The sequence below is a fragment of the Solanum tuberosum genome, unplaced genomic scaffold (genome assembly GCF_000226075.1).
Source record: "Solanum tuberosum cultivar DM 1-3 516 R44 unplaced genomic scaffold, SolTub_3.0 scf00312, whole genome shotgun sequence".
In the NCBI taxonomy this organism is placed as follows: domain Eukaryota; kingdom Viridiplantae; phylum Streptophyta; class Magnoliopsida; order Solanales; family Solanaceae; genus Solanum; species Solanum tuberosum.
Window position 1 is genome coordinate 117,031 of NW_006239237.1, and position 13,915 is coordinate 130,945.

Below are 13,915 nucleotides of genomic sequence, written 5' to 3' on the forward strand. Positions count from 1 at the left end.
CACCCCCCAATGTCGACATTTTCGCCATTTTGGCCAATGCTGCTAAGATTTCGAGTTGTTATTAAAACGATCCTTCGTTGACACACAGAGGAAAACTTTCACTCTGTGTTTACACGAAGCAAATGAATATAAGACGGGTGTTCTGCACAAACTTGTGGTTGTAGGTTCGAGCCTCATGTTGGGTGATGTTCTATTTTAGACCCTTTTCTGTTTGTTGCTATTGCCTCTTTTTTAGTGTTCGTTTAGCTGAGGGTCTATTGGAAGCGACCCCTCTACCTTCTCAAAGGTAAGGGTACACTCTACCCTCAAATTATCATTTCATATCAAAATTTACCCTTTCACAAATGTCATTTTCTAAATGGAAACTATAGAATAGAGTAATGTCTGCATTAACTTTCCTAATAATACTACAAAAATACACTAACAAATAACAATCCATGTAACTACAATTCATGGAATATTCTTAATAAATTAGAGTAGAATGGACTCTAATTTTCACATCTTAGTGTAGAATGCAACATTTTCTCAGCATCTTTAATCACTAATCTTCTTATGTTAATTAAATATATTAACAAAAGATTATTTTTTTCATATTAATACCTCTTAGGATCTCTTCGATAAGAGCAAAGAAAGTGAAATCCAAAAAATAATTTCCTAGTTCTTAGTTCTAAGAAAGAAACATGGGAAAAAGAGCCATAAAAATTCAAGTTTCCCAATTATCACAAAATAGGATCAACAAGAACAATAATATACCATGTAACAAGAAACAACTCAACAACTTAATAAAGTTATTGAAACCCAAAGTTTATATCACAAGTTGTTCAAATTTCAAGAATCTTGTTCAACAACTCACAGGCAATGGATCAATTAATCCAATCTCATCCGTTCATCACGAGTCGACTGTGATTCTGCATCCAACTCAAAACCTTAAAGCGATGGGTGAAGTGAATCAGGATATTATGAACCCCTATGAAAATACTGACAAGATCAATGATGTGCAAACGTATTCTCAAATAGAGTCGTATCAAGAAAGTATCAACCAAGATTCATCTGAAGGAAGTATGTTGTTACCCTTTACGATACATGAATCTGAGGGACAAGCTCATTCTATGACAGAATCACACCAACAAAGTATCAATCAAGAATTATCCGTAGATTCATTGGAAGGAGGAATGCCGTCATCTTTTACTACAATACATGAGTCTTCCATTCAAAAATCATCGATTACCGATTCCCAAGAAATGATTTTTTCAGAAGAATATAAGAAAATGGAGTCATGGCTATTGGAGATAGACACATGTTCTAATTATCATCATTATGAAGGGAATGTGCCATTGGTTCAAGAACAGGTCTCTCTTTGTGATAATTATGATTCTTATTTGTCCAATATTTTGCATTAAATTTAGACGTTGTGAATTTTGAATTAAAATTTAATTTTATTTATACTTATTTTTCGTATATACATAATATTTAATTTGTCAGCAAACTCAAAAAACCTATTATTAGATACGCCACTGAAATTTTAAATCTCAAATTGTACATGGTTCTTGTTATTTTTTATTACATTTTAATTTTATTTTATGTCTCTTATAAATAAACAGAGAAATTGTAATAAATTGTAGAGTGATTAAGATTGATGTATATTTTTTTATTTAGAAGGTGCAATTATTCTATTGTCAGTTTTTTTTCTTTTAAGTCTTTTTTTTTGGTTGGTAATAAAGATATTTATTAAAACATACTAAGAGTCACTAATAAAAATTAGAGATCTTGATTCGAGTCTAAAGTATGAAATTTCTTTCAATAAAGAGCACTTTACTTTTAAAGCTTGACTTTCCGTCGCGAATTCGAATTAAAGGGGTCCTGTGGAACACAACGTATGAAACTAAATGAACAAAAAAGGTTAGATTTGTATGCAAGGCATGAGTTTGAACAAAAAATTTGTCGAGAGACTTTTCTCAAGTGGACTTCATTTTTCAAGAATTCCATTTAGTGGGTCAAAAGATCAAGACTACCCTTAAACGATACGAAGGTCATTATTGCAAATCATGATGCAATTGGATGTAGGAATTTTATAAATATCTATGCAAAAGTATATCAATAAGGACTCTGTGGCCCAATGGATAAGGCGCTGGTCTACGAAACCAGAGATTCTACGTTCGATCCCCAGCAGAGTCGATTAGTTATTTAATTTTTTTGGCAACTAATTTTTATGAGTTTATTTTTTATATATAATTTGAAAATATAAAGTATATATACCTTAATTTCAGCACAAAATCTCACATGAGATAATATAGTGGTTGGTTGCATAAAAAAAATAAAAATAATCGCTCGATTGGAACTGTTAAATAATACATACTTTGAGTTACGCAATGTTATCCCACAAGTGGATCAAAAGGGGTAGGAATGTACGCAAATCTTATCTCTCCTCAAAAGAGAAACTAAGATTCAAAACAAATACAACAACATATAGTAATACACATTAAAGAATGCGATAACTGAATAAGACTAGTAAAAAAAAAGAATATGGAATAAGAATACATGTATTAACAAAAAAAAAGTACTTTTAAAGCAAGTAAAATTCATGTATAACAATCTCATCATTATTAATCACATACATTAAGATTAATCTATATGTATGAACAGAAAAAAATGAACACAAACATGGGAATGAGTATATATGTTGCTCAAATGTGTCGGATCCTCCAAAAATACAATACTCTTGGAAGATCCAACACACATCAGATGACATTTTTGAGAGTCCGAGCAACATAAGGGGGTATGGTATGAGTATAAAAAAATGAACACAAACATGGTGAGTTGGAAAATAATGGGAGTGAGAGTATGAGTTATTTATGGGATGACTATATATGTTGCTCGAACATGTCAGATCCTCTAAAAATGCACTACTTTTGGAAGATCCAACCGCGCACCAGATGACATTTCTGAAAGCAGTTTCGTTCATTGGCCGCGCTTTGGTTGTGTTAGTTGAGAAGCAGGAAGAGTGTACAAAGATTTCAATTGCTGACTAATAAGCTTGCTGTTACTAATAGCCATTTGTAGTTCCAAATTATCAGACCACCATTGCTCCAATCCATGTGCCTCAAGAAACTTTTGTTTCCCTTTATTAGATGACAAAAAAAGCTTTGCAGCAGCAACAACTTGCTGTCCATTTCTTGGTTTTGCATTCTCTTTATCACCCTCGTCATGGTTATCTCGTAATCCATTCTTTTCTTGATCAGTATAAGAACAACATATGTAATCACTATTGTTAATGTACAAATGTGGCACCCATGGCTTTAGGCCTATCCGAAAAGATTGAGTATCATTTCCCTCGTAGCTCATTTGAGTATCAGGATTCGAAGGGAGCATTGATTTGAGCCTTTTCCATGCGACACCAGCTTTTTCGCCTATGTTTCTTAAGCTCATAGCAAGTGAAACTGAGGGTGGATTGAACAAATGTGCTTCTACATGTATGCCTTCTTTCGCTAACGCTTTTCCTACTTGGAGAGCAAATCCAGCTCCAAGTGAATGTCCTACAATACACACATTGTTGCTGCCATATTTGGTGGCAATTGATTTTAGAGCATTGAGGGCTGCATTGAATCTAACAGAACCTTTCAGACTTTCCCAAGCTAAGAAACGGAGATCATCTTCGATATCCCTTCTCATTGTTTGGCTTTTGAGAAGAGTTCCTCTTAAGGCCACGACAGCCCTTGGTGCACCACTCGGTCTGATGAGCATGAAATCGGACAATGCTGCAGATCTATCCCATTCTAAGATTGCACCGAAAATGGATCCATCTCTTTCGTCATTTAAAGTCTCGACTAACTTGTACTTGAAAGGTATCAACCATTTTGGAGCTAGTGCATTTTCTTCTGTCCTGTTTTCTTGTCTGTCGATCTCTAGAAGGTAAACTGCTTGAACAAAGCAGGCCATTACTGTTCTTTTGTAGTTAGCATCCTTCCTGTTCATTCGAAATACTTATACTGCATCAGAATCAAGTTGTCTAACAACTTTTACAGAAGAAAAGAACCATAACTTGATAATTAATGTTAGATCAGCAGCACTATGAGAAAGCTTTTGTTGCTCGGACTCTTCAAAAATGCCGCTTGGTGCGTGTTTGGTCCTCCAAAAGTAGTACATTTTTGGAGAGTCCGAGCAACATAGCAACATAGAGGAAACTAGTTTGTTGACATCTAGATAGTAGTTGCACATTCAGAATGAAAAAGGATAACTCAAAAAATTTGGCCAAAACCACAAATATTAAGTGAATGAGTGAACTAACATAGCTAGCTATCAAGATACCGGTTAAATATTGAAACAAACAAAAAGGCAGACATCAACAGTCACATATAATGAATGATAACTAATCTTTTAGCAGTAGATTGAGTTAATATTTTTGATGGTCACTCAACTATCAACTTTTTTCACAAAAAGTCACTTAACTTTGATCTTCAACTCAAAAGTCACTCAATTATGAGATCTTTGGGTAGAAAGTCACTCAACCTATTTAATTGTTTTTTTCATTAAAATTTGCTGACGTGGAATTTTTATTTCTAACTAAAATTTTAAGAAATAAACATATATCCATTTAAACCATTTAATGACCCGTTCCACTTGACCCAACCTGCTAAAAATATAATATTGACCCTCTTAATTTACCTTTATTTTCCAAAATTATTTTCTCTGTTCAGCTTTGTCGTTTTTTTTTTTTTTAAATTTCTTCTAATTTTCAGCCTCTTCTTCCTTCTTTTAGTTAGGGTCTTAGGGATATCTCAATTTCTGATCTCACTAAATCATTCTCTCTTGTCTCTGGTTTCTTTTTATTTTGGTTATTGTTCATTAGCATTGTTAGCTTTAAATGATGTTGTTAATGAGAGTCGTCGTATGAAGGTGAAAGGATAGAAAAAAACCTATTTCGAGAAAGCCTCTCGATATTGGCTGAACCTGAACTCGCATTATCCGGAGCTTTTCCATGGATTCTCTCTTAATAAACTCTCCCTGTACAATCCTGCATCCTTCTAATAATATTTTAATCACAATCTATTTCCTATTTAACTAAGATTTACTAAAAGAAGAAAGAAAAGGCTGAAATTGAGAATTTTTTTTTTAAAAAAAAGAAAAAAAAAGAAGCAGAGGAGAAAGAATGGGAGACCAAGAAAATAACTTTTGGAGAATAAGAGTAAAATAAAAGTGTTAATATTATATTTAGTGGGTTAGGTTAAGTGGGCGGGTTATTAAATGGTTTAAATGGATATATGTTTATTTCTTAAAATTTTAATTAGAAATAAAAATTTCACATCAGCAAATTTTAATGAAAAAAATAATTAAATAGGTTGAGTGACTTTGTATGCAAAGATCTCATAGTTGAGTGACTTTTGAGTTGAAAATCAAAGTTAAGTGACTTTCTGTGAAAAAAGTTGATAGTTGAGTGACCATCAAAGATATTAACTCGCAGTAGATTTTACCAAGAATAAGTCAGAGTATGTTGTACATTCACCCAAAACAAACCTATTTCATACTCGATATCAGTGTTAGTGCGAGGTAGAAGGTACCTCGTGGAACTAGTCCAGGTGCACAGAATCAGCTGTAGTATCACCTATATAGATCTTTTTCTTCCATAATTCCCCTATTTTTTTTTGCATTATATGCATGAATTTTAAAAGATTGTAGGCCGGAGAAAAATAGTTGGCAGCTAGAAGAAGTTCACTGTCGATAATTCAGAGATAAAAGGAGAGTTGGCTGAGCAACACCAACTAAATCCAATTGGAAGCCTAAGTCAAGAACATAAATATGTAATGTAAGACGGGGTCCTTCGAATCTGATAAGAAAATGTACATGGTGTCTAACTCAACTCCAAAACGTAGCTCAAGAGTTGAGCATTAGTCCAAGCCATAATAAAAGAAGACAAATTTGCCTCCCGTCCATTGATGTGGGATAATTCAACACTCATCAGGTGAAACAAGACTTGGGTAGGCCTAGCTATGATACCATGATAAAAAAAAATTTGGACTTTCTGTCTAATTCAACCTCAAAAACTAGCTCAAAATGTGAGGATTTCCCAAGATCAGAGACAAATTCGCCTCCCCCCTACCTAGGAGGGATAATCCAACAAGATAAGCATCACCTTAAGCAAGATTTCAGTTAAACCACAAGATGAACCAAATCAAACCTAAAAGAACAATGAAGTTTTGAAATAAAAAAAGGTCTTAATCTTAAATCCACTGTTCAAAATCCCCAAACACTGAAACAAGCACACTCTATATCATCAGCTACAAGACTAGAGCTTGAAACTTTGAACAAAAATGAAAAAAAAGAAAAAAAAAAAAAGAAGAAGAACACTAACCAACTAGAATTAGATTTAACTAGATTTCAGTTAAACCTTAAAAAAGTGAAATCTGAAATCCTCAAACAATGAAACAAGCACACTCCATGGATCAGCTACAAGACTAATAAAGCTTGAAACTTTGAACAAATTACAAATTGAGCAGATATAGAAGACTAACCAACTAGAATTAGCTTTAGCTAGATTTCAGTTGAACCTTAAAAAAGTGAAATCTGAAATCCTCAAAGACTGAAACAACCACACTTTATGGATCAGCTACAAGACTAATAAAGCTTGAAACTTTGAACAAATTGAGCAGATATAGAACACTAACAAACTAGAATTAGCTTTAGCTAGATATCAGTTAAACCTTAACAAAATGAAATCTGAAATCAAGAAAAGGGTCTTAAATCCACAATTCAAAATCCCCAAACACTGAAAAACAAGCACACTCTACATCATGAGCTACAAGACTAATAAAAGCTTGAAACTTTAACAGCAAATCAAGAAAATAAGCACAGCGAGAAAGAAAAGAACACTAACCAACTTGAATTAATAAGATCTCTCCAATTTGGAGAAGCAACATTTCTTGGTCCAGAAACATGAAATGCATAAGGATGAGATTCAACAACATCCTTTTCAAAATTCTCCATTTTTATCTCTCCTTCAGCTGCCACCATTTCATTTCTCATCTCCTCTGCACCCCTTTTCGACATCTATGAACAACCCACTTCTCCAATCGAACAAGGTAACGAGTCTAAGGCGAAAAAAAATTGATCTTTAAATCAATAACACCCTTTTCACCTGAAGAATGTGTGACAGCAGAACAAAAAAATGGAGGAAAAGGGAAGTTTTGAGGATGAAGAAGGGATTTGTGTTTAACTTTTTTTTGATTTGTTAAGATTTGTACATGGAATTGGATTTGATAAAATTAATGAGGAATTTAATTCTTGGATTGAAATTTAATTGATTAGTACATAGTAATCATTATTAATGGCATATTTTGAATTATGTTTGGCTTTTGTTTTAGAGGATTCTCTAACGGTCACATTTCTTTTTCTTTTTTTTCTCTTTTTATATATATATATATATATATATATATATATTGTATTTGTATTTGTATTTGTATTTGAGCCTGATTAATTTCAATTCGTGTGTATTGGAGCTTGATTTATTTAGATTCGTGTTGTGTATATCCCATTTGAAAAAAAGAGAACTTATCTCATTAGTTTAGGAACTAGTTACTTAGGTATAATGTAGTTTGCAATATTACATATCTAATAAGATTTTGGTGCCTCCAGATACATATATCCCGAATATATGAGATCAAATTTAGGTGTAATTTGTTCTAGATACATTGTATCCAAGTGGATTCGCATGTATCTGAGATACATAACAAATCTCGCTCACCTCCCTCGTCTCTCTCCCATCTCGATCGGCACTCTCTCATATATCTTGTATCTCAAATACATGTGAATCACTGCAGATATACATATACATGTATCTAGTGTGATTCACATGTATCTGAGATACAAAGGAATCTTGCTTGCCCCTCTCCCTATTTTTGTGTATCTGGTAACAAAAATACATATATCTAAGTGTTAATAATATTGTTTACACTATTATTCACAGTTTCAACCTACAGTCTTGCAGAGCAAAAATATGATCAAGCAATTATACTTTCACGTGTTTCAGCCCCAACAGAGCTTGATGTTTCAAAACTTTGTCAGGCCAAATGCAGTCTTCACTATGAGCTCAATAAATGTCCACTTGTATTCGCCCTAAATCATCGAGTAAAATCACTTGATCTTTATTGCTAGGAGTGTCAATATAAAAAATATATACACATATATACATATCTAAGGATATATATTCGGTTGTTGTTTGTGGTGAAGCGTTCGGGCTAGTATATTCATAATGAATAGATTGAAAATATTGACTTTTAGTCGTTTTTGCAGTTTATTTTAATCCTAATGTTAATTCAATACTTCTTTCATTTCAATTGGTTTGGTTTACTTCTTCTTTTAGCTTTTTTCTTGTTTGATAACTCTTTAATTATAACTTTTCATGTGACATATTTTAGTACATTTTACATATAGTTTGGTTATTACACATCATTTCATAATGCATGTATCGTATTATTTTGATGAATAAAACATGAGAATTCATTGCAATGTTTTCTGTCGTTACACAATATTAACTTGAAGAATAAACCTATAAGAAAAGCAAGCTATATACATGGTAAAACTATAATACATGTTCTTGTGTTATATCGTATTATGTTGTATTGTAAAGCTGGTTTTCTGCTAGGAACATGTTCTTCTATGTTAGTCACCATTCTACCACTAAAAATACAATTTCTTGTCTAATTTACGTGTGTTAAACATGTCGTCAACGTATATCATCAGTTCGGATTAAACACTAAATGAAATGCATAGTTACATTACTTAGGAAAACGAATGGAATTAGATATCCTAGTTATCTTAGTTGTAACCGATAGTTAATAGGTGATGTGAATATCAATTCATCTAGTGCTTTAGCAATTGTGTTGTATAATCCGCTATTTTTATGTGTTGCTCTGAATAGAACATGAAACAATATTAATAAAAAAGATAGTAAAGGTTTTACTTGTTATAAATATAAGGCAGAATGGTCTGGTGGACTCTTGTACTTGTATCTGTTTGTATTGTGAACCCTTATACTTACCATTTTGTCATCTGGACCCCTGAACCCATCCAAACTCAATATTTTAAACACTTTTTTGATGTGGTATGGAGCGTGTTGCACAAACACGTACACGTTGGCCAAAAAGAAAAAAATAATAATCCACGTATGATATTATATTCCACGTGGCAAATGACTCACCTTAAACTAAGAATAATCCTAACTCCGGCGAAAATTTTCAAACCTTCGCGACTTCTCCTCTTCTCCTCTCCTCTCCGCGACATTCGTCTGTGATTTTCCTCCAAACCTTCGCTCAGTTAAAGCTCAGTTCCACTCCGATTTTCGTTGTAAGTTCTTGCCTTTTGCGTTAGTTCTGATCTTTTTCATTTTCTCGCGTGTATCTGTTTGATTTTAAGGGTCGATTGTCATTCGATTTTCTGAAAATTTTTTTGGGGATTTTTACTTTGGTTTAGATGTAATATTAGTGTAATATGCTTTCTTAGTTGATGTATGACTTTGAGTGACTTCAATGGCATATTTCGTGAATTCGAGTAGATTCTAGGGTTTATCGTAAAATCCCAATTTCAACTAAAATTAATATTTTATTTCTGGTCAATTGTCTTGGGTATTGATAGTGTTAGTTGAGCATTATTACAACAATTACAGTCATGGTAAGTTAATGGCTTTAACTGTTACAACAATTCATTATTTCCTTAAAAAAATTAGGGATTTTTGTATTACAATCATGGTAAGTTTATGGTTTAACTGTAGTTATTATTTTTGACTTTACAGGCATCGTAAGGTAATGGCTTTAACTATAGTGACACTTCAATTTCACTATGGGGCTGTTTTGTATCTAATCCTACTTTAAGGTATGTCAATGGAATCAGTAGTGTTGAAAAGATTAATATAGATGTAGATGAGTTGCATATTATGTTATTTCATAAAATAGCAATGGAATTGGGTGTTGAAAATGTTGAGACATTTGGATGTAGAGTCAACAAGAAGGGTACTTTTTACATGTTAAATACTGATTCTGATGTTTTAAACTTTCTGAATGGTTTGAAGAGTGTTGATTTTGTTGATGTATATGTTGTACATCCCATTAGTATACCTTTAGTTGTAGAGGAGATACTTGTATTGCCTAGCACTAATGCTGATGTGTCCTCATCTCCACAACAAGATAATGCTGATGTGTCCTCCTCCCCACACAAAAATAGGGCTGATCTGTCATCCTCCCCACAAATAGATAGGGCTGATGTGTCTTCATCTTAACCATTTGATGAAAATGAAAATAGGGATTTAAACCAAAATCAGCCCCCTTTAGTTGAAGAGCAGTCCCCTTTAGTTGAAGAACAAGCCCCTGCCCCTAGAGTTGAAGAACATTCTGATTCTGATTCACTCTATGATATTGATGAAAATATTGATGATTTGAGTGATTTGGATGAGGAGTTGCTTCAAGCTAGGCAGTCTAATATTCAAGAACAAGTTAAAGAAAAGACTGCTAGAGTAAATCTAGATGAGATACCATCTGGTCCTGTAGGTATAGATGCTGGTTTTGAAGACATTTATAAGGAGAAGAGGGGGAGATTTGAAGGCAATTTGGGTGGTGATGACCCTTATTTTGATAGCTCAGATCCTGGTAGTGACATTAGTGAAGATGAAGGGGATCCTGTTGAGAATGATGAAGTGGTAGATCCAGCACCTAGGAAGGAAAGTACAAAGATCTACTTTGATCCAACTGCTAAAAAGGTTTTATTTCAACTGTATATGGTATTTTTGAATCACATAGAGTTCAGGGAGGCACTGCAAACTTACTCTATTCAGAAGGGTGTTAATATTAAGTTGAAACCTAATGAGAAGGAAAGGATAAGGGCAAAGTGTAATAAAAAAGGTTGTCCTTGGCATATTCTTGGAAGTATTGATGGTAACACTGGAAATTTCAGTGTTAAAACATATTTTCCTGTCCATAAGTGTTTTAAAAGAACAAGAAACAAACTGTGTACCCCCATTTGGATTAGTAAACATTACAAGGAGAGGATTATGAGTGAGCCTACCATCAAACTACATCAGATTCAGTTTTTGATACAAAAGCAATATGGTTTGTATGTTAGTAAGACAAGTTGTAGAAAGGCAAAACTGAGAGTTATGAATGAACATATGGGAGATTTCAGAGAGGAGTTTGCTAGGTTGTATGATTATGCTGAGCAATTAAAGACCACAAATCCTGGAACTACTGTATCTATTAGGACATCCAAGAACACAATTCCAGGAAAAGAGGTGTTTATGAGCATCTATATTTGTCTTGGTTCCTTAAAAATTGGATGGAAAGAAGGGTGTAGAAGGATTATTGGTTTAGATGGTGCATTTCTTAAAAGTGTATGTAAAGGTGAATTGTTATCTTGCATTTCCAAAGATGGAAATAATCAGATGTACCCTATAGCATGGGCAGTAGTTGATAAAGAAACCAAGGACACATGGTCTTGGTTTCTCAAGTGCATCAAACATGATTTGGAGCTTACAGAAGGTGAAGGACTAACAGTGATGTCTGATATGCAAAAGGTATTACTATATTATTTGTTAAATTTATTTCTTCATTTTTGGAGTAATTAATATTTAACATTGTTGTATGTCAAATGTTCTTTATTTGACAGGGTCTTCATCTTGCACTTATTGATGTATTGCCAAATGCTGAAATTAGATGGTGTGCTAGGCATATATGGGCAAACTGGAAGAAAGACTGGAGGGGTGAAGAAAGGAGAAGAAAATTCTGGCAGGTTGCCAGGGCATCATTTGAGGTACTTTTACAGTCCAAACTTGATGACTTGAGTGAGTTAGGAGTAGGCATTGTAGAAGCTTTGTTAAAGTATAACAAAGAAGCATGGTGTAGGGCATATTTTAAAGAACATAGCAAGTGTGATGTGGTTGAGAACAACATGTGTGAGACTTTCAACAGTTGGATTTTAGGTGCTAGGTTCAAATCAATAATCACTATGCTAGAGGAAATAAGAGTCAAAGTTATGGAAAGAATGAATCACATGAGAGAATTTTCAGAAAAATGGATTACTGATGTAGCACCAATGGCTATGGATATTCTTAGAAAAAATGCTGAAATTGCAGATAATTGTGAGGTAAAGTTTAATGGTGATCTTGGCTTTGAGATTCATGATCCACCATATAAACATATTGTTGATCTAAAAAAGAAGGTGTGTAGTTGTAGGTCATGGCAATTAAAGGGAATTCCTTGTGGCCATGCACTTACATTAATTCATTATAAGGATTGGGTTGTTGATACATTTGTTGATCACTGGTATAAGAAGGAAACATACTTGAAAGCATATAATAGGTTTATTCAACCTATGACAAACATGAAGATGTGGCCAAAAAGTGATAGACCAGCCATTGAACCACCTGAAATTACAGCTATGCCAGGAAGACCAGGAAAAAATAGGAGAAAAGATAGTGATGAGCCAGTTAAGAAGAAGTTTGGAAAGGCTACAAGAAAGGGAAGAAAAATGAAATGTTCTGTGTGTAAGACTTTTGGACATAACAAGAAAGGATGTCCAACTCTGGTAAGTTGTGCTTTAATGTCTCTTTGTTACTGAATTTTACTCTTGTTATACTTTTGACTTTAAAATATGTTTGTAGAAAAATGTTGCTGCTGGAACAAGTGCTGCAACTTCAAATGTTGCTGCTGGAACAAGTGTTGCAAGTGCTGCAACTACCGGAAGCCAGTCAAGTGTAAATGCAGGTCCAAGTGCAGGTCCAAGTGCATGTCCAAGTGCAGGTCCAAGTGCATGTCCAAGTGCAGGTCCAAGTGCAGGTTGCACTCCAAGTGCAGGTTGCACTCCAAGTGCAGGTTGCACTCCAAGTGCAGGTTGCACTCCAAGTGCAGGTTGCACTCCAAGTGCAGGTTGCACTCCAAGTGCAGGTTGCACTCCAAGTGCAGGTTGCACTCCAAGTGCAGGTTGCACTCCAAGTGCAGGTTGCACTCCAAGTGCAGGTTGCACTCCAAGTGCAGGTTGCACTCCAAGTGCAGGTTGCACTCCAAGTGCAGGTTGCACTCCAAGTGCAGGTTGCACTCCAAGTGCAGGTTGCACTCCAAGTGCAGGTTGCACTCCAAGTGCAGGTTGCACTCCAAGTGCAGGTTGCACTCCAAGTGCAGGTTGCACTCCAAGTGCAGGTTGCACTCCAAGTGCAGGTTGCACTCCAAGTGCAGGTTGCACTCCAAGTGCAGGTTGCACTCCAAGTGCAGGTTGCACTCCAAGTGCAGGTCTAATTAGTGCTCAACAATCAACTTCTAGTGCAGGTGGCCAAAAAAGAAAGACTAGCACAACTTTGAGAGGTGGTGCAACTCTTGCATATAAGAAACCAAGACCAAAAAAAGCAAAGACAACTGGTTATGGTCTCTTATTTGGATCAGGTGGCAGTGTAACTGCGAGGGTATGTATTTTATCATTTAAACACATTAAATTGCTTTAATTGATATTAGTTCATCTTTAAGTTAAGATTTTTGTTGTTCTCTCAGTCTGGAAATACTGATAGGGTATTACGTAGTGCTACATTGTCAAGTTCAACTCCTACCAATATTGATCTTGGTTACAAACCCAATGGACTAAGGTGGAAGGGAACAACTGCAATTACTCAAAGACAGCTACGGGATGAGAGTTACAGAAGCACTCAAGGCACACCAAGCACTCAAGGCACTCAAGGCACACATTAGATTTCACTTGGTTTAGCTTAATGACTTGATCCCAACTAACTTTATTTTGATTAATGACTTGATCCCAGTTGTTTTGGTTATGATATTAGGAAGACTTTGTTTTTGTATATGAATGGCGCCTACATGAATTTGTGTTATGTTGCTATTAGGAAGACTTTGTTTTTCTGTATGAATTTGTGTTTGAATGAAGTTGCTATTTAGAT

At 34.5% G+C, this 13,915-nt stretch overlaps 2 protein-coding genes and 1 non-coding gene across 3 annotated transcripts; 2 read left to right on the plus strand and 1 right to left on the minus strand.

Annotated features, from left to right (window-relative positions):
* The first annotated feature begins 2,102 nt into the window (after window positions 1–2,102).
* Window positions 2,103–2,175, plus strand: TRNAR-ACG (transfer RNA arginine (anticodon ACG)). The gene has a single exon. It is a non-coding gene; the product is annotated as a tRNA-Arg (tRNA).
* Window positions 2,176–2,567: 392 nt separating this feature from the next.
* Window positions 2,568–7,285, minus strand: LOC102600415 (GDSL esterase/lipase At4g10955-like). The gene is made up of 2 exons (XM_006359946.2): window positions 6,869–7,285; window positions 2,568–3,964 (listed from the first exon to the last, which is right to left on the minus strand). The coding sequence occupies exons 1-2, from the start codon at window positions 7,039–7,041 to the stop codon at window positions 2,959–2,961; spliced, it is 1,179 nt and encodes a 392-aa protein (XP_006360008.1). The 5' UTR covers window positions 7,042–7,285; the 3' UTR covers window positions 2,568–2,958.
* A 2,658-nt stretch (window positions 7,286–9,943) lies between these two features.
* Window positions 9,944–13,712, plus strand: LOC102591172 (uncharacterized). Its single transcript, XM_015314631.1, has 5 exons — window positions 9,944–10,185; window positions 10,288–11,551; window positions 11,644–12,561; window positions 12,638–13,432; window positions 13,518–13,712. Exons 1-5 carry the CDS (start codon window positions 9,944–9,946, stop codon window positions 13,710–13,712), a joined length of 3,414 nt encoding a protein of 1,137 aa, XP_015170117.1.
* The last annotated feature ends 203 nt before the right edge of the window (window positions 13,713–13,915 follow it).

Excerpts from the sequence above, each read along its gene's own strand:
- LOC102591172 (XM_015314631.1), top strand. The coding sequence starts at position 9,944 with ATGGAATTGGGTGTTGAAAATGTTGAGACATTTGGATGTAGAGTCAAC. Across the intron at positions 10,186-10,287 it reads CAACAAGATAATGCTGATGT|GGATTTAAACCAAAATCAGC; the intron begins GTCCTCCTCCCC and ends AAATGAAAATAG. Across the intron at positions 12,562-12,637 it reads AGAAAGGATGTCCAACTCTG|AAAAATGTTGCTGCTGGAAC; the intron begins GTAAGTTGTGCT and ends ATATGTTTGTAG.
- LOC102600415 (XM_006359946.2), bottom strand. The coding sequence starts at position 7,041 with ATGTCGAAAAGGGGTGCAGAGGAGATGAGAAATGAAATGGTGGCAGCT. Across the intron at positions 3,965-6,868 it reads GATCTTATTAATTCAAGTTG|GAAGGATGCTAACTACAAAA; the intron begins GTTAGTGTTCTT and ends TCGAATGAACAG.